At 34.4% G+C, this 20,937-nt stretch overlaps 1 protein-coding gene across 1 annotated transcript in view; it reads left to right on the top strand.

Moving 5' to 3' along the window:
- cdh10 (cadherin 10, type 2 (T2-cadherin)) overlaps window positions 1-18,709 on the top strand; it is a 177,402-nt gene extending 158,693 nt beyond the window's left edge. The window contains exons 9-12 of the mRNA XM_002935584.5: window positions 5,550-5,671; window positions 11,435-11,543; window positions 12,433-12,684; window positions 17,598-18,709. Coding sequence (XP_002935630.3) covers window positions 5,550-5,671; window positions 11,435-11,543; window positions 12,433-12,684; window positions 17,598-18,088 — 974 coding nt within the window. The 3' untranslated portion in view covers window positions 18,089-18,709. The remainder of the gene's footprint in view (window positions 1-5,549; window positions 5,672-11,434; window positions 11,544-12,432; window positions 12,685-17,597) is intronic.
- Window positions 18,710-20,937: the final 2,228 nt, after the last annotated feature.

Here is a 20,937-nt window from a genome sequence, read left to right as displayed (position 1 = left end):
TGTATTGGTTCAGCCACAGTTGTCCATCCTAAAAATATAATGTAATCTGTGTAGTGCTAAAACAACTGCGCTTTTTAACAAAGGTGCATACTCTTACGTATACACCCACATTATTGAATTGAGGTGCAACTGTTTGTAAGCAACATACTGAACAAAATAACACAGAATGTGATTTTTTTTCCCCATTTATTTCTGCACACATATACATGCACCTTTCACATGAAAATGGTCTAAATGCTTTTAAAACATCTTCCAATGTTTTATAAAGCAATATATTTTTAGAGAGCAAAATAAATAGGCCTGATGCAATTTTCTGACAAATTGGGCAGGAGTGAAAAAAATATTTACAATCAGCTCTAAAAACAGAGATTTAGGTATATTTTGTAAGACACCAGATAAATCAGAACATAAACGTACATTTACACCAAGATGTATTTTCTCTCTTTTTATACATCAAATACATCAAAATGCTTTTGTTCACTTAATGCTAACCAGGCCATGATAGTCATTAAAGGAAACCAGCAGATTGCAGGGGGAAAAGTGAACTGATTGTAACACTGAGATGTTACACTGAAGTCTCTTAAAACACATGATCATGTTGAATACAGATGTGAATAATTGAGTAGGTGTGGCAAAAACACTGCAAATTGTTTTTTTTATCTCCTTGGTGATATGCTAAATATTCATGTAACAAATATCATACTAGTTATGACTTTAATATGCTTTTAAACTTTGTTTTAAATTTGTATTCTGCACATTTTACCACTTAAATGTAAGCAGGATTATCCATGTCAGTCTACATAAACCTACAGAACAAACACAAAAGATTACTGTTAATATTGTTAAATCACATGCAAACTACCATCTGTTTACAGGCTGCATGACATAAATGACTTAGCACCAGGGTGCTGTTGAAAAAAACTAGCCTGAATTCATGGGATAAGAGTAGGTTATTCTTTTATTGACAATTATCTTCAGCCTAGCTATACCAGTAGTATACCAACCCTAGATATATTAACTGATAAATTGCTAAAGCTGAATCATCAGTTTAGGAGAATAGAAATAATATGGGCTCTTTTTCTTTGCCTCACCCTCCCACACTTCTTCATTCCCTTCTTTTCTGTTTTGAAATTGAAAGGTATAAATTACTGTACAACAAGAATGAAATTGCAGAATAAAAATTTACCATTAACTATACTACATTCCTGTAATTTATTGGAACCATTATTGCAGTCTACTGTTCAAGGGTCTTAAAGCACAAGTAATGTAAAAAAATATATATTTATGTGTGTGTGTGTGTGTGTTTTTACATTTTTTAATGGAGTTGTTTAGAGCAGGCCAACTGTGAGGTGAGTCCATGGCACACACCCCTCATTTAAGGCCTGAAACTGGTGGGTGGGGGGGGGGCATAGCAGAGGAGGGAGTTGTACTGTGATGCAGGCAGAATGTAAAGCAGTAAGAGCCTGACAAGCAATGCATACTGGGAGTGCTTCATAATGCCAGCTGGAACTAAACTTAGTCAGTTACCTATGGTACGTTTCTAGTGCCCCCTTTAATTTCACCCTGGTGAGTACACACATTCTATAATTAGACATTTTTTTTATATAGAGTAAAGGGTAAAATTTTAAGGAGGCAGAATGCTTACCTACCCCCTTTATGATATAACCATCCCTATTAGGGGTTCTAAAGGCATAATTACTGTGTGCATTCTTTATGCCATATTAAAATAAATTGCAATATATATCATTTACAAATTTGCTACTATTTTTAAGTACTAAGGGGTAAATTTATCATGTATAAAAAGTGGAGTAAAGCCCAGGGCAACCAATAGCAAAAAAGTGGAGTAAAGCATTTCTGGTGATGTTGCTCATACCAGCCAATCAGATCCTTTGCTTTGGTTTTCTAACTGATGAAATCTGATTGCTGATTGGTTGCCCTGGGCAACATCACTGGTAATGCTGTACACCGCTTTTTATACAGCATGATAAATATACACCTAAGTGTTCCCACAAATCTACTGCCTTCTGCTCTGTTTATCCCCTCTTACCCTAAACAACCATTGATTGTCTCTGTCTCCAGTTTGTCCCTCATGCTAATAAGCTTCAGACAAGCTGGAGACAGACAGTGTTAGACTGGGGGAGGCAGGGCCCACTGGAAAACCTAAGATGCCACCCCTCTTACCGCGTGGCTGATTTTTGCTGGTATTTACCAGTCACTTCATTCAAGCCCCTCCACTCTCCACCACTGTCATCTGCTGAGCTATATAGCCTGCTTGTGTGACCGGACCATTGGGCTTAACAGGACCGGGGCCCACCCGGTTTTCTCTCAGTGCTCGGGCAGGCCAGTCTGATGCTGGAGGCAAAGAGAGCCGGTGGCCATTTAAGGTTAGTAGGGAGGCATGTGAAAGAGAGTAGATTTGCAGGACATGTAGAATTCTCTGAACGTGAAGATGGCAGCAAATTTATTTAAAGATATATAGTATATTGCAAAATTGTTTAATATGGCATAAAGAACGCACACAGTGATTAAATTTTTCTACTTTAAAACCCCTTATTTATTTTTTGTTTATTCTGTGGTGAGAACCTTATATTGTAATTTACTTCCATTTGACTAGAGAAATAGACTCTTGAATAATTTGTAGGGTTTTACACTGCTGATGCTGATTAAAATGGCATACTTTCAGTACTTCAAATTAGGTGCTGTTTGCCAAATGCTTTTGACTTATAAGAAGACTTTGATGACACTATGACAAGGCATGGATTTTTTATATTTTTATTTTTACATTTAACATGTAATAATTTATTTAAGCAAAATTGAAAAAAAAAATACACATTATTATAAGAGATGTGCAATCATATATGTGACAGGCTAAATGTTATTTAAATAAATTAGGACACTTAGGGGCAGATTTATTAATCCACAAATGCTCTGAGCGTTCGCTCTAACGCCAGTGCGTATTTTTGCTGATTTTTTCGTTATTTTGCGGGACTTTTTAGTACTGTGCGGCAAAAATTATGCACCAAAATCATATTGTCGCAACAAGTATGAAATTTTCGGATTCATTCAAGCTTCGTTATCGTGACTTTCCTTGAGCCAGGTTGGAGCTGCGCAGTGCCATTGATTCCTATGGGAGGCTTCCAAAATCATGCACAGAAGGATAAAAGTCGGAAAGGTTTTCCTGCATTTAACGATCGTTTGGATACGAAAATTTTGTGACTTTCGGATTGCCAATACGATATTATTGTGACTAATACAATTTTTTCGTAAGCATATTCATGATATTTGCGATCTTGAGAAATTATTGTATCCAATCCAAATATATCCCATTCGGGATTCGAAGTCGTGTTTTCATGAATGTGCCCCTTAGTGAAAAAAGTTCATTTATTTATTTATTTTTTAAAGAAGAAAGTTGTATCACATAGCACAGCTACAACTATGCTTGTTGTACAATATGGTAAAATGTCACGGGATTAATCAATAGCATACAACTAGTATGTTTCTAGAAGCTGTTCTATTGATTCGATAACAGACCACTGAAAAGCTTTTCTGGAGCTACTAACAGCGGATTTAAAGATAATTTGCATATGAATTGATAACATATGTTTAGGCACACTTCTCATTGGAATGAATACAATACAGGTTCTCTTGCAATGCTAACTTCTGTGACTTTATGTCTAAGGAAGTCAAAATATTTGAGAGATTATAAAATATTACTCCTTGTTGAACATTGCTAAGTAAAGGAAGCTGTAAATTACTTTGTCACAGATGTAGCTCAAAGCCAAGACCGTGGGATAAATGAGTATACTTCCATATACAGAGCAATGTGTATCCAGCTAAATGATACCATCAGAACTGCATTTTCAAATATGCACAGTGTATATCTTTGGGCAGTAAGAGAGTAAGCATTTTAATCACTGTTAAAAATGAAGCTTGCCAAGATGGCTTTATATTTGATTTAGGATGTAAAGCCATTTTCCCATCTTAATGGTAATTTTCATACTTCTATTTCATAGCCATCCATCCATAAACTTCTCTTTCTAAAATTAAATGTGAATGCATTTCTAGAACTAATCATTTGCATTTGCATAGCTGTCATGTGAGATGCTTTTTTTTCAGTATGGAAAGATATATAGTCAGGCTCTGTCTATAAATTAGCTCTTTATTTCTGCAAATGTAAGTCCCCATTCAATTCCCATTCTACATATAGAATACAACACAGAACTGATTTTCATACCTGTCCTTGATATCCTTATATAGTTCAGAGTATGTGAGGCCTAGGTAGATCAATGAGACAAGATTGGTTTTCTATTCATCATGGTTGTTTTCTTACAACCAATAAATTTTTGTGTCCTGATTAGCAAAAGTAAATAATTACATAATAAATGTCATTGTTGTAATTAATTAGGTGGCATGATGGCTCAGTGGTTAACACTGGTACCTGGCAGTTTGTGGGTTCGGAGATTGATTCTGATTTGACCACTATCCATTTCCTGGGATATGCAATAATATTTTTTCAGGCTTTTTGTATCTCCCTGACTGCATGCTCGTGATTACAATTCAGTTTCTGCAGCCACTGGCTGTCCAATTATAGTTCTGAAAGAGCAGCTGGTATTAAAGCAGTCACGTGTTTGTGTACCTGATAAACCTCCACTCTTGTCTTCAAGAGAACTTACTGTATTCAATAATACAAAATATCTAATTACCAATTAAATTATGATTCTGTGCCTTTCTACAGCCAATGCAAATGCATTCAGATCTATGATTTTGTGATTGTAGTAGGATTTTTTAAAGAAACAAAAACCCTTTTTAAAAAAGAACAAAACTAGAAAGTATTAATGCATATAGCACAGATGGACTTCTCATGCCTTCAGCAACAATTTGGAAATAGTTTCAGTTAAAGTGCTTTTTATATATATAGTGAATAATGAACCCCCTACCAAGGAGTTTCATGACCATATAAAGCACAAAACTGAAGGCTATAACTTAAAGATGGGGATGCATCAGTGGAATTGGGATGCAGAGAGGAACCAACTGTAGAATGTGGGAGGAGGTGGCCTCAGGGATGTTAATTTTGATAACCTCAGAGGTACATGACCTTTATAAAAGCACTTTCTGCCTTGTTCTTGTATATGGTCACGTTACTTCTTGATGAGTTCTAATATCTTTATACAATGTATTTAAATGTATTTGTGTACTGTGAATGTACATAATACTAGAAGTTTTGTAAATGTGACCATTTATACATTGTTGGTATTGTTGAATTACTTTCTTCAAACTAATTTCTAAAAGTTAATATAAAATTAACTGTGACCTCAAAGATTCAACCAGAATCTTTTTTTACCTACCTTTGATCTGGACACTGCTGTATTTTTGTTTTTCACTTCTTGGCACCATTTCCTTTTGGGGGTGGTACCATGCACTGTGGTAGCTTGTTTACTTCACCTGTCAGTTTGATCATCATGGAGTGCAAGTTATGTGTATCCAAATAATGTCATGATATGTAACATCTGTAACCATCATTGTGACCCCACTCTTGTTTTCTTTTTCAGATAACCCGAAGCAAGCAACTCGAGCTACTGTTTTCATACTGATCTTGGATATCAATGACAATGCCCCAGAATTTGCAATGTTTTATGACACATTTGTGTGTGAAAATGCAAGAGCTGGACAGGTATATATAAAAAAAAAATTAGCAAGAAAATGTAAACTACCAAACCTTGCCTTAACCCTTGTTACTACATCATCAGCCAATGTAGTGACATTGTTCCAACACTGTAGTGCTTATAGTTTTGGGTTTAAGGATACACTACAGAAAAAGAGTATCAACCCATTTTCCCCATTAGCACAACTCAGTTTTTCAGATCTCTGTAATAAGGTTAAAGGAAAAGTTCATATTTAATTTAACAAATTAAATAACATGTTAAACAGTGGCATATTTTAAGCAACCTTTTACTCGGTCTTCATTGTTTATGTTGTATTTTTTTCCTTTATTTATGTTGTATTTTTTTCCTTTATTAGTAGGTCTGTTCTGCTTGTTTCAAACCTAAAACTAAAAAGAAAAGTTGTTAAGGTCAGTGATCCTGGCAACTAAAAAAAGGCATACAGTTAGTAAGGGCTTTGTTTTATGGTTGTATTTATTGTATACTTCTTATTGCTTATCTTTCTTTTGAGATCCTCTCCTACTCATCTTCCATTCTTACTTACGGCTGCTTTGTTAATAGGGTTAATTAAGCCCTAGCAACCAGTTAGGAGTTCAAATTCCAAACCTGAGATCTGTAGGATAAAATATGAAACAAGCATGTACTTCCTTGTCTTTGCAATTAACAAGCTAAATAATGGCAGGAGGAGCTTGTACTGTACACAAAGACATACATTCTCTGGCTCAATTAAGCTGCACTACAATCTCATTTCTTTATAGTTTTGGGTCTCTGAATATTCCTAAACTTCTGGAACCAAATTTAGATCATGTCACTAGGAATCATATAGGTAGTGCTAAAATTCGCAAAGCAGTAGCCCATAGAAACTAACTTTGCAATAATTAGTTGGTTGCTAAAATATTGCACTGGGCCAGTTAACAACTGTTAAATATAGTAAATATTAAATATAATTGTCCTCATTGCCTTTTTGGTTAGGATAACACATGCACTTTGTGTTTCCCTCTCCAAACTATTCTGAATCCAGCTGAGGAAAATAAATGTTTATATTCCTCAGCTGGATTCAGAATAGTTTGAGAATTTATACAGACACTTCCATGCCAAAATAGATGCTGAGAAAAAAAATTTGTAGTACCGGCACATTTAAAAGCAATGACCCACTGAAAAGAACTGAGGTTTCCTATCTTTGTCTCTATTTGTCATGTTTTGCACTGTAAATTCCAATCTGTACCAAAACCATACAAGCTAGTGTAGAACACATTAGGGGTCATTCAACCCACAATTTTTTTTCTCTCTCATCCCTAGTCTTTAGGAATTGTTTCAGAACTCTTTGAGCTTTTCCACTTAGAGACATACATACTGCATCCCTAAAGTAGATTTTTTTACATGTTAGTTCATGCGGTAACTCTTAATAAATACTAGGGGAAATTTAAAAAAATATTCTGCTCTTAAATATTTCCATTATACAATGACAAATGGAAAGTTAAAATATTCTATATTTTTTTAGTCATATAAAATGCTTGAGCTAGTTATAAAAGAAGCAAATAATTTTAGCTTTTTCAGCAGAATGTTATCTTATTACTCTCGTAGGCATGCTACTGCATGTAGCTCTACTTTCATTAAATGTATTGTTGCAGTTCAAATGCACTTTAATAAAAGAGAATTATTGTGTGTCATATAATTTTATGAATAGTATACACATATTGTATTTTATTAGCACAGCCGTATTAAATAAATGATAAAATGTGATAATGAAAGGGTGAAAAATATAAGTGATAATAAAAAGAACATTTATAAAATCAATGCAATTTAGTTTACACCACTAGGGCAATATATAATATCAAAAATGAACTGTAATGGTACAGAACTATATATTAGGCATTATGGAAATGTTTCACGTTCTTCCATTTGCAGTGTATTATAACAAATGGATGCATATTACATCCTATTTTTCATATTAAATCTATTGTTCATCGTAAAGTCTTAGATTAAGGTTGACTTACATCCACTTTGCCATTAAAATAATTTGTGCATTGCAAAATCCCTTTGATCATTGTCATATGTTTCTCCTCAATGAAGATAGTTACCTGATTAGCTTTACACTGTGTTCATCAGTGCTTCAGCCTATTTGGTCTTAACCTTGCCTATAGGGTTAACACCGTGCTGACCAGTAATTAACAAGGGGTCTGAAAGCAAGCAAATGATAACATAAGAAAAGTTCATTCAGCACTGTACTCATGATTTAAAAAAAACAATTGTAGTCACCTGTGGTTAATCTGTGGTAAATTTTTTTCGTCAAATAAATGTTTTCCTTTAACTGTCGCTGTAAATGCCAATGGATTTACTAAATAATTAATTAGTAATAATATCTTGAGATATAATTTTCAAAAGAATGCATTTGTCCTCTTTAAATTATGTATATATACAGTTCCTTTGGAGAAAAATGTTAAAAATTGGATTTTACTTGCCTTTATATGCATAAAATTAAAAGCTGGGTCTTTGTTGCCTGCCCAGCCCTAGGTATAAAACCTTATTCAAAAGCTTATATGCTGTTGTTTTCGTTCTCATTTAGGTAGCTGGTTCACTGTTACTGGTCCTGTTTCCTCTAATCTGTGAGCTTGTGCACAAATTTTGAGGCCAGTGCATGCAATAACTTGTGGTGCGCACAAAGAATTAACACTAAAAACACATCATTTTGTACTTATTCTGATATGTATACACTAGAAATTAGAATATTGGTCTTGTCTACAGGGTTGCACTGGGGTGTGCAAGGCCCACCAGGATGCTACCCATGGGGCCCCCACACCCCCTCTTGTGTCCTCACTGCCTGTTGTTCACCAACCACCAGCCTCTCTAACCTGCCCCATTTACTTTTGTCGCAGGTTTTTTCCCTGGTGTCCCGCTGGCCCAGTCCGACCTTGCCTATGTATATATGGGATATAATATATGGGAAAGCCTTTTATGTTTTTTTTCTGCAGGATATTTTATGATTTATAGGCTGTGAATATAGTAGGATCTGTAAACGTTCACTGTGCAGGGATCAGCCTATAAATCTTTAGAAACGCTACCTCTGCGTAAAATCAGTATTGGTTCCCTAACTGCAAAGCACAATCCACAGTATTATATATGGAATAATAATGAATGTGTTACACTGGATGGATTTTGTCAAAAGTGAGAAATAGTTGAAAATAAATCCACAAGTCTGGGTCTATCCAACCCACTTCCAGCACCTAAAATGTATGACCACAATACAAACTATTCATCATTAATTTAAGTTTATAGGTTGTCCTAAAATAATTAATTATGGTAATCCTAACAAAATAAATTTGGTAGAAACCACACGTTTTATCTATTTACTCTTTGTAAGTGATACATAAAAAGGACAATGGATTTTTAAAAGAATCAGTAATGAAATTATATGTTCACATGAAGAATAGTCTATAAATCTAGCTATGTTTTATGTTAAACTTGAGGGCTGATGTGCCCACCAAAGGATTTTTATTGCCCTCAGTTTCCTCAAAATCTCTATAGACTTCACTGAATTACATTGTCATTTTAATTTAATCTGGCCCTTAGACATGCTGTATGAAAAATAACCAATGCACTACATGTGAAACTTTACAACAGTGCTCTGGAGAATTAAAATGCTATACCTTTTGATAAATGTATCATTATTTTGGTTTATTCTTGTTATTTTAAGCATTATTGTGACCTCTGCAGATGGTTCTTTTGTCATGTTATTTGCACTTCATGTAATGGTATTATTGTCATAGATTTTACTTCAGTGAGATACTATACTGAAAGGTTTGCTTTTCATTAAAAAAAAATGTATTTTAATGTGTATTAAAATACCCTCTCATTAAAAAGAAAAACTGTATTTTATTTAATGGGACATGTCTCAATAGTAGACTAGCTGCCTGTTAACATAGTGGCTAGATTCCTCTTGTCAACATTTTTCTGCCATAGACTGACTAAAGAAAAAGCACTAAAGAAGCACTAAAAAGAAGAACAACTTATAATAACATTAAGATATTTTATCATTAATCCCATTCCTTTTTATTTTAAAGTTATTTGTACATGTGATTTCTATAGAAAGTAGCAGCTGTTGGTCCATTTTGAATTTTTACATTGTCGTATATGTACGATTAAAACAATATGGCAGTAGGCATCTTTTCTTCAGCCAAGATTCCATGTCCTACTATAATTTGGATAATTAACAGATGGTTAACAAATGGGCGAGTTCAAACAAATAGTTTTGGAGGGCACGCCACAATTGCTAAAGCAAAAATAGCTGGCTCTATAACAAAGATAGCAAAAATGTGCAAATGAGGATCTGTTCCCCAAGCCCACATAGGGGCAAACAGAATATTAATACAAATTAATCAATTACTCACAAAAGGCAGCAAATGTTATATTTAACATATATTGCTCTTTATATGGAAAATATTCACAGAACAGTAAATACAATTACAATGCATTTGTTTGCATTCACTTGCATTTCAATTTCTGGCTGTTTATCAGATTCATTAAGACTTTACTGTTCCTTGCAGTCAGAAACTGAAACAAGACATTTTTTTACATGTGCCAATTTGCCAGAAATGCGTTGTCTGTCCGGTACAGTCTCATTCAATTCATTTCTAAGGGTATTAAAGGTCAGTGGCAACACTGCACTCTTGGAACCTACAAAATAAATTTAAATTAAATATGATACAAAACTTTTCTCTTGACACTTTTTAAAATGGTAAAACCATTTTCAGCATTACATGTATGAGACCTGTTATCCAGAGTTCTCGGGACCTGGGGTTTTCCAGATAAGGGGTCTTTCTGTTCTTTGGATCACAAACCCAATAGGATTGTTTTGCCTTTAATAAGGATTAATTATATCTTAGTTGGGATCAAGTACAATGTACTGTTTTATTATTACAGAGAAAAATTTAATATCAGTTAGTATATAAACCCCTATATGTTTGGATAAATAATTATACTAATAATGATTTTTAAAGGAAGATTAAATCAAGGTTTTGTGTTCTTTACAGAGGAAAGCTGCACACAAGCAGAAATCATATTGTTCCTTTAATTTTCATGGGTGAAAATTTCCAGTGTTTACATAAACTAGAAAATAAATACAGTTGTTAGAGACAATTCTCATTGTGGTCTATAGAAACTTGGCAGCTTTTACTTGACAAGTGACTTTTCACATTTTTTTCTTGACAAGTTCTTTGTTGCGACTTTTTCATATTCAAATGTTTTTCAAAGGATATTCCCTAGTATATTCATGTTGATGATTTTTTTGTGAATAGAGAACACAGCCTCAAATTTTTTGAAAACTGGCCCTACGCTCAGAGGCTTATTTATTAATTTTCAAATGTGTGCATTTTAGAGTTTTTTTAACTCGAATAAACTAAAAATTTTACCAAGCTCTGTTTGCTTATTTTTTTTTAATTCAAATAAACATTTTACCAAACTAGAATGTTTGAAAAAAAAATTGAAAAACTTGAAAATAAAAAAAGATACATTTTGCCTAGGACATACCCCACTGACAATTTTTTCAAATTTCTTGAACTTTTTTTTTTTTAAATATAAATTAACTCTAATTAAAATACTACAATGCATTTGTCGCTTCTGCAATTTTCTAAAAAGCATATTTAGTATTTTCTTTCCAGTATTAATGTTAACTTATTTTTCAGTTGTGTGTTGTTAGTAATATACAGACACCAGTATTTACCAAATGCATGCTTGATCCATCCATTCTTTCTTTCTTTCCTTTCATTCTCTTGCAGCTAATACAAACAATAAGTGCCGTTGACAAGGATGAACCCCCTGGAGGTCAAAAATTTTTCTTCAGTTTAGCATCAGTTAATCCAAATTTCACTGTTCAGGATAATGAAGGTAACCAACAATTATATGTTAAACTAGAATCTAGGTATGAATAAAATGCTAATAAAATAATAATACTATAATGTGTAGATGTCTAAATCAACAGGCAGTGTTTTCTTGTTAGTCATACTTGCAATCCAAGTTAGAAAGTCATAATACTAGTTCAACCACACATTGACTGAGCCTGCTTTTACATGACACTTGACATGACACATAGGGGCATATTTATCAAAGTACGACAGGTCCGATTAAAAAAAAAAATAGTATTTTTTCTAAAGTTTACAACTGTTGCATATTTTCTGCTATATTTTCATTAAATTGTGCAACTTTTTTGTACTTTGCGACAATTTGTTCGACAAAATCTTAGTTGTCGTAATGAATACGAAAGTTTCTGATTCATTCAACCTTCAGTATCGTGACTTCCCTTGGGCCAGGTTGGAGCTGCAGAGTGCCATTGGGTCCTATGGGAGGCTTCCAAAATCATGCACTGAAGGTCCAAATTTAGAAAGGTTTTCATGACATTTACGATTGTTCAGATATGAAAATTGGGTAACTTTCGGATCATACCACGATATTTTCATCAAAGCACGACGCGACTTTTCGCAAAATTAACGCACATCAGAAATTTTCGTATTTAATGCAAATTTTTGCAAATCGTACTTGTAATTCATACTTTAATGAATCTGGCCCTTACTGTATATGTGTGATTCAACTCAAAACATGTCTATGTGTACTAAACAGTGTTGTTATTTCTATTTATCATTTATGTTTCTTTTGCAAGTGAAACTAAGGATATTGTCCCTCTCATCCAACAAAGTCTGTTTTATGTCTAGCCACCATTCAGATGAAAGTTAAACACTGCGTAGAGCAAATATTATTGTTATTTTCTCATATCTCATAGATAACACTGCACGGATACTGACAAGAAGAAATGGATTTAACAGGCATGAAATAAATACATACTTACTTCCGGTAGTAATATCTGATAATGATTATCCAATCCAAAGTAGCACTGGAACATTGACTATCAAAGTTTGCACATGTGACAGCCAAGGAAATATGCAGTCCTGTAATGCTGAGGCCTTGCTCCTTCCTGCTGGACTAAGCACTGGTGCTTTAATTGCAATTCTTCTCTGCATCATTATACTGCTCTGTGAGTAAACCTTTGTGGCAATATTAGCATAATAACTCACAAAAACTGTTAAAAAAAACAAATATTAATAATATATCATAGCGTGTTTAATAAATAAGGACAATATGTCAACAGTAATTACAATAATTACGCTTTTTTAAAATAGTTTTTTATGAACTCCCAAGCTTTCAAATATTTTGTCATGGTCATCTCCAGCCCATTTATTTATGTTATACAAGTTTTTGAGCCAGTGAGAAAGGAGGTTGTATTATTTATCTTTTCAATTTTTTTTTAATAGCGCTCAAGCAAATATATTTTTAGTGACAAATGAGATATTTATTTGAAAAAGCAGAATCAGCAATATTTAGCTATTATAATGTTTTTTCCACTAATGTGTTTGCTTATCTAAACCCACACAAGGCTATTGAAATGAAACATGCATATTGGAGCCTTTTAGTCCATATGTGTAATTTTATAAAAGGAAAACTGAAAATACTGTCTTGCATAGTTGATAATCCAGTTCAAATGCATCAGAAACAAAATAGATCAATTAGTTTAAGTTCTTCTCAGTTTTTAAAATAATGTTATGTGTGTGTTTTTATAGATACACTTAAACATATATTTAGTTTTACTGTGTGCCAGTTATTATTTGTGTAATATTTTACTTTCTGTCACTTACACTGTGATACTATAAAACACTTCACAGCAAATTTCATGGAAACAAGAGCAAATATAAGTGCAAGGACTCTAATTGGATTAAAGGGACTGATGGGTTGTAATGTTGTTATAACTCTTGGGGGCTGATTTACTAACCCACGAATCCGACCCGAATTGGAAAAGTTCCGACTTGAAAACGAACATTTTGCGACTTTTTCATATGTTTTGCGATTTTTTCGGATTCTTTACGAATTTTTCGTTACCAATACGATTTTTGCGTAAAAACGCGAGTTTTTCGTATCCATTACGAAAGTTGCGTAAAAAGTTGCGCATTTTTCGTAGCGTTAAAACTTACGCGAAAAGTTGCGCATTTTTCGCGTAAGTTTTAACGCTACGAAAAATGCGAAACTTTTCGCGTAAGTTTTAACGCTACGAAAAATGCGCAACTTTTTACGCAACTTTCGTAATGGATACGAAAAACTCTCGTTTTTACGCAAAAATCGTATTGGTAACGAAAAATTCGTAAAGAATCCGAAAAAATCGCAAAACATACGAAAAAATCGCAAAATACCGATCATTACGAAAAAAACGCAATCGGACTCATTTCGACCCGTTCGTGGGTAAGTAAATCAGCCCCCTAATGTTCCTCATGTGTAACATGTATCTAGAGTGAATTTGACTCTTATTTAAAAAAAAAACTAAATTTTTTTAACATGAACTCCATTTCCAAACATCACCTGAAAAAGTATATTTTTGAAAAATTCATAATTATATTATAAAAGATCCATGAATAGTCTATAAAATATATTGTGTTTAGTGGTTACTTTTGTCACTTGACTCTGAGAGTATTATAAAAAGAATATGTGCTTGCTTTGTAAGTATGATTAGATATGAGATTGCATCTAATATAATTTTCTACAATAAGGGGTACATTATTCCTTTTATAAATATCATGAATTGTTATGTCATCAGTTAAACAGTCTTGTTGTTCAGGAGGTAATAAATAATGTGGTACTGCACGGACTCTTGCATACAAAGATGGTCTGCAACCATTTGCATCATTATAGAAATCCTCAATGTATTTTCTAACATCACTACAATTCACAATAGGCAGCACATTATTCCCTGTTTCCATTATTTGTGCAGAACGGAACTTCAATAAAGAAATTAAAACACATCTCATCAAATGCTTCTATATATATAGCAAGGCCATAACATTCCATCATATAGCTACTTTTTAAAGCATATATTGATCATACTGACAGTTATTAGCCTTATCAGCATTCATATGGCATATAATTATAGTCAGATAAAAATTGTTCATGGTGTAAACTACCTTACTTAAGAATTTCCACTGGGTCCCTTCTTCCCTAATCTCTGAGCACTCTCACCATCATCAATTTGGGTCCTATTTACTGTGAATTACAGCAGCATTCAAGCTGTTCACACACACACACACACACACACACATAGATCAAAGTTGTTGTTGTAGAATATTGTTTGTGCTTATTTGTTTAGCTGCAATATTTTTCTTACTAGGAATACACATGATAATATAATTTCCCTGGAAATAAAGGAATGCTTAGCTGCTAGAATAGATGCAAGTGTAGTACAGTAATTCTAAATTAGAATTTTATTTTACTGTTCATCTGTAGTGACTGAACCAGCAGTATTTTGGTTAATCAAAATAATTCTAAATTTTGTGAAACAGCCAATCACCTGATTTGCAGTCAGAATTTTTATTTTCCTATGACAGAGCTAGACATGATATAGTGCTAATTAGATATCACTTAGCCATTACTGATTAATAAATATTTTAAAAGGGATATGCCATGTCCAGCTTGTCCTTTGTCACTTTTGCTGCCATTAAAAATGACTATTAATACCCTATTAAAAACTGTACTTTTTCAAGGTAATAAAACCAAGAGTGAGGGTAAAATTGCTGGCTCGTGGAAATGCATTTGGCTTTGTATTAAAACAAGAGAAGCAATTTTATATTTTGTTTTAAATGTTATATTCTGTTTTGATGAGAAATTGGAGAAAAATAATATTTCCATTGATGTATTTCTATAAGGCCAAATCAAACATATGTTTACTGAGCTATATTAAAAAAAACCTTACATCGATTTTTACTGTACTACATTTTGATTACTCACAAATAATCCTTAGTTTGCAAAATATGTCAAGTCTTTTCCAATTTGTGTCTGAATATTCTAAGTAATAATTCTGATGCAGAAAAACCAACTGGAATGTATTACGATTGGAATGTAATACGATTATACTTTCCAGCAAAATAAGATTTCATCTACTGTAAAATATTGCAATACAAAATCAATAGCAGCTATACACATTGAAGGTTTTAAATACATAAAAAAAGTATAAAATATAATTGGAATTACAAAAAAGCTAAAATGACAAAGTCAAGCATAGATAATTAATAAAAGTTTACCTCTAACAAGCCTTTAGTTATAGTATGCATTGATGTTTTTCAAACCTACCCAAAAATGGTTAGCCTGTTGTCCAACTCAGATTAACATATAAGTTGTTAATACCAAGTGTCATTTGAATAATATCTCAGAATATGGTAAAGGCATGGTATAGGTTTCATTATACAGTCATTTATAGTAAATACATACATAATATTTCTGTATTTTACTGTATACTAGATCAGTGCTGTCCAACTTCTGTTGTACCGAGGGCCGGAATTTTTCCAACCTACGTGGTGGAGGGCCGATAATGGAAGCCAGTTTTGACCACTCCCCTTTTTGAAACCGCACCCACTTGAAACCACACCCATGTTATCACATGACCATACCCATATTAATGGTTGTAGTACAGCAAAAACCTGCCATACTCTGCCTGTGTGTGCCATACTCTGCCTTCCCTATGCTGCCTCTGTGTGCCATACTCTGCCTGTGTGTGCCATACTCTGCCTTCCCTACCCTGCCTGTGTGTGCCATACTCTGCCTTCCCTACCCTGCCTGTGTGTGCCATACTCTGCCTTCCCTACCCTGCCTGTGTGTGCCATACTCTGCCTTCCCTAACCTGCCTGTGTGCCATACTCTGCCTGCCCTACCCTGCCTGTGTGTGCCAAACTCTGCCTTCCCTACCCTGCCTGCGTGTGCCATACTTTCACTGTGTTTGCCATTCTTGGTTGGTTTGTGCCATACTCTGCCTGTGTGCGCCATACTCTGCCTTCCCTACCCTGCCTGTGTGTGCCATACTCTTCTTGCCCTATGATGCCTGTGTGTATGGCACATACAGTGACACAATGCTGGCACTGCTCCTACAGTCTGCACAATAACTATATATTAAAAAACTTTTTAATTGCAGTACCACCTCAGTATATGTTCTTTTTGTAGTGTGCAGGGATTATTTGTGGGTTTCTACTGCTCCTGAGGTGTGAACAGGGGAACAATATGGGTGATTACAGCCTGAGCCTGAGGTGTGAACACTGCAGGGGGTGAACAATGCAGAGATTAAAAGGTGTGAACAACACAGGGAATTACATATTTAAACAATACAGAGGGATTACAGCCTGAATCTGAGGTGAGAACCATGCAGGGGGGCAGTTAATCACAGTACTGATACCATTTAAAGTTTACACAAAGGTAAGCCATCAAAGCAGCCAGGCAGGTGGGGGGCCACACAGAGGGGGGTCGCGGGCCGCCAGTTGGACAGCACTGTACTAGATAATTGCAAATTTCATCTATTTACAAATGTTAACATGTACTAAAATGCAGGTGTTTCAGCAAGAAAGTAAGAAAAAAATAGTGACATAACAGTAATTTCCTGCATTATGATCTTTAAGGAAAAAAGCTAGTTTGCTTCTATGCTAATGTTAATTAGCATTCATGTGAAATAAATAGAAGGTTTAGAGTAATCATATTGTGGCCCATGTTTAAAACGTTGTATTAAATGTTACAAATTCTTGGTATAGTAAACTTTGTTTACTATGTATTTACTATAAACTTTGTTTACTATAGTATGTATGTATGTATGTATATTTTTATTTATAAAGCGCTACTTATGTACGCAGCGCTGTACAGTAGAATACATTAATACAAACAGGGGGTTAATAAGATAATAGATAAATACAAAGTATAACAATAAATACAAATAAATACAAGATACAGTAACAGTTGCAATAAGTTAAGAGTCAAAGACACAAGAGGTTGGAGGTCCCTGCCCCGTAGAGCTTACAATCTATATAGTAAACCTGTATAGTAAACTTTGTTGTAAGTACTAATTTGCACCTAAATTTCTTGTTTGTGCAGTGATAGTAGTGCTGTTTGCAGCGCTGAAAAGACAGCGGAAGAAGGAACCTTTGGTCTTGTCTAAAGAGGATATCAGAGACAACATTGTTAGTTACAATGATGAAGGAGGTGGAGAAGAAGACACTCAAGCCTTTGATATTGGCACACTTAGAAATCCTGGTTCCATTGATGATAAGAAACAGAGAAGAGATATTATTCCTGAAAGTCTTCTATTACCACGGAGAACTGCTGCTGTTCCCGACAATACAGATGTTAGAGATTTTATTAACCAAAGGCTAAAAGAACATGATAGTGATCCAACTGCACCACCTTATGATTCACTAGCAACTTATGCATATGAAGGCAATGATTCTATAGCAGAATCACTAAGTTCTTTAGATTCTAGCACTACAGATGGAGACCAAAACTATGATTACCTCAAAGAATGGGGTCCACGATTCAACAAACTTGCCGAAATGTATGGCAGTGGAGAGAGTGACAAGGATTCCTAACTATAAAACGTCTCGTCAACCTTTTCTAGCTCTTGTGAAGGGGAAATAAATCTGCAGGCTCCTGGAAAAATGAATTAACATTTTAAAATAACCTTCTCTGACACTGAGCACAGTGTTAAAATAATAATACATTAAGAAAAAAATTCTTTTTACAATGTTCATTTCTTCCATTTGTTTTTATTCAATGTAGATAATCACCTTAGAGTATGGCTTAAGTTGATCACAAACCTTGGATTTAACTACATGGAAATGTTATTGTCTGTCAAAAGAAGGATTATTAAAAATAAAATATAACACGGAAACACAAAAGGAAAAAAAAAAACTTTAAAAGAAACTACTTGCTCATGCAAACTCATGCACACATTGCTTCTGTTGGATACTTTGGCTGCCTTTCTATTTGCAGCATTTTGCAATATTTTAAGAAGGAAACGGAAATGGTGTTATGATACATTATGTACATTAAATTCAATGAAATGTACAAGTGATGTTAGTGTGATATGCAGCTGGTGAAGCTACAGTTATATGTTAGTAGAATTCATTTCATCTAATAGTATCTTGCCAATGTTTTATATTTATATTTTTGTATTTATTTTTAAGAAATAAACCTGTTTTTACAACTTGCTTAGTGCCTTATTCATTTAGACATTATGAAACGGAAATCCTTAGTGATTATTATGTATTATTATTTTATTTATTAATTTTGACTCTTTAACATCAAAATATTACAAACAACATCACAAGGGCTGTTTATTTATAGCAGTACCTGTACTAGAGGAGCTTTTATTCTAATTTACCATAGTTGCAAAAATATTCTAAGGCCAATTTTATCTGGAAGCGAATTTGGTTAGCCACAATGTATTAATGTTTTAACTACTTTTGTTGTGCCTCAACAACTTCTTAACCTACCTGCATATTTCTGTACTATGTTAGGAAACAAGATTGCTTAGCGGTAAGTCATAGATGTACAAGCTCACTAAGACAGGTGACAGCGGCAGGTCGGTAGCAAACCTAGCCTCCTAGTTATGCTAATTGTGTCACTTTGACAACAATGATTTGGAAAAAGACAATATTGTGCAATGTAGAAAACCACTGAAAAATGGGGTATGAAACTGAAATACAATACTGTCCTTGAATATCTAATGATGTTACAGGTGTGGGGCCTGTTATCTAGAATGCACGGGGCCTTAGGTTTCTGGATAAGGCATCTTTCTGTAATCTCCATACCTTAAATCTGCTAAAAAATTATTTAAACATTAATAAAAACCCAACATTGTTGTTTTGTCATCAAATATGATTAATTATATCTTAGTTGGGATTAAGTACAAGGAACTGTTTTAATTTTACAGAAAAAAAGGAATTCAAACATTTGAATTATTTCATTAAAATAGAGTCTATGGGAGATGCCTGTCCTATAATTTGGAGCTTTCTGCATAACAGGTTTCTAGCTAAGGAATCCCATACCTGTATTGTTAAAATTAATATAGACCCTAAGGGAATATAATAGCAAAGCATATCACCAAAGCCAAAATCAAATTTTTGGAGCATGATATTTCTAAAATCAGTCTACTACTGGGATCAAATAATGTTTTCCCGTGTCATCAAGGATAAAAGGCATTTGTATGAGTTATGATTATATTAGAATGGCAGAAGGTCTCGAATCAAATATTTAACAGTAGTGACGAGCGAATATGACCTGTTTCGCAAAAATTTGCAAAATGAAAAAATTCTTAAAGCACCTTATTTTTTTGACATGCGCCCATTTCATAAAACAGTATGCCAATGGCAAAATGTGAACATTAAATTGCTCATCACTATTTAACAGATAATAACTTGCTGGTCAGGCCAAGCCATGGGGTGATACAGTTTGTACATTATGGATTCATCAACATTCTTTGGATACAGATATTTTATCTTTATTTCCTGATACCTAATACATGTTCTAAGGTACTGATTTTTACTTAAATCATATAAAGTCATAACATTTTTTAATTACTGATGCTAATTTTTGTCTATGCCCGCAAATGTTAATAATGAAATGTAGGGGATCAGAGAACTCTGTCCCCTGTTACTCAGTCTGTGACATTATCAAGCCTAGCTACAGACTGGGGAGGAAACCGATTGGCTAGATGCCCCAGTGCACGTCTGGGAAGAGGTGTGCTTATGTTTGGGGCCAAAAATCAAGGGGCAGGCCCAGAGTTGATAAAGGGAGCCCCTGTTGTTTTTGCCAGTTGTTGAAAGAGAGATACAGAGTGAGCAGCCAGTACCAAGTGTTGTGAGTTCAGACTGAAAGGATAAGAGTCTGCTTGGTTGCCAGTGCTTACAAAGTCCTCTGTGGAATCTCTATGAGTGTCCCCTGGTGTGAACAGGTATTGCTCGTTTGCCTGATACGTGGGAGCAGCCACCTTTTCCAAGGGGAAGGTACTCTGGGGCAGGTAGCGCTACCTGGGGGGACTTAAAGGACAAGGAAAGGTTAATATAAATTAAAAATAAGTCTAAAGGCATTATTTTTAAGTACTTCCTGCATATATAAATTCCCAGATCCCTGCTTGCTTCTCTGAGATATGGTTCTGGCAGCCTACAGCAGTGTGAAGACTACAGTAACATCACTGAGATCTCTCCAGCCTTCCGTAGCAATGCACACGTGCGTAACTTGATCCTGTCTCCTGTTCTGAGCTACACATGCCCACCAGCCAATCAGAAGTGGATCTGTCGGGGGGGGGGAATGAAACACATGTGCAGTATCAAGCAAGGAGGGAAAGGAAGGGAGAATACCTTTTTAAAGATGGCTGCCTGTTCAAGAAAACAGATAGAAAAGTGTGACTGAGTAAATATTTGATTAGGTGAGCCAA

Source organism: Xenopus tropicalis, chromosome 6 (assembly GCF_000004195.4).
Source record: "Xenopus tropicalis strain Nigerian chromosome 6, UCB_Xtro_10.0, whole genome shotgun sequence".
NCBI classification, from domain to species: Eukaryota; Metazoa; Chordata; class Amphibia; order Anura; family Pipidae; genus Xenopus; species Xenopus tropicalis.
Note: the sequence above shows the minus strand (reverse complement) of the source record. Positions and strands in the feature narration are given on the sequence as shown.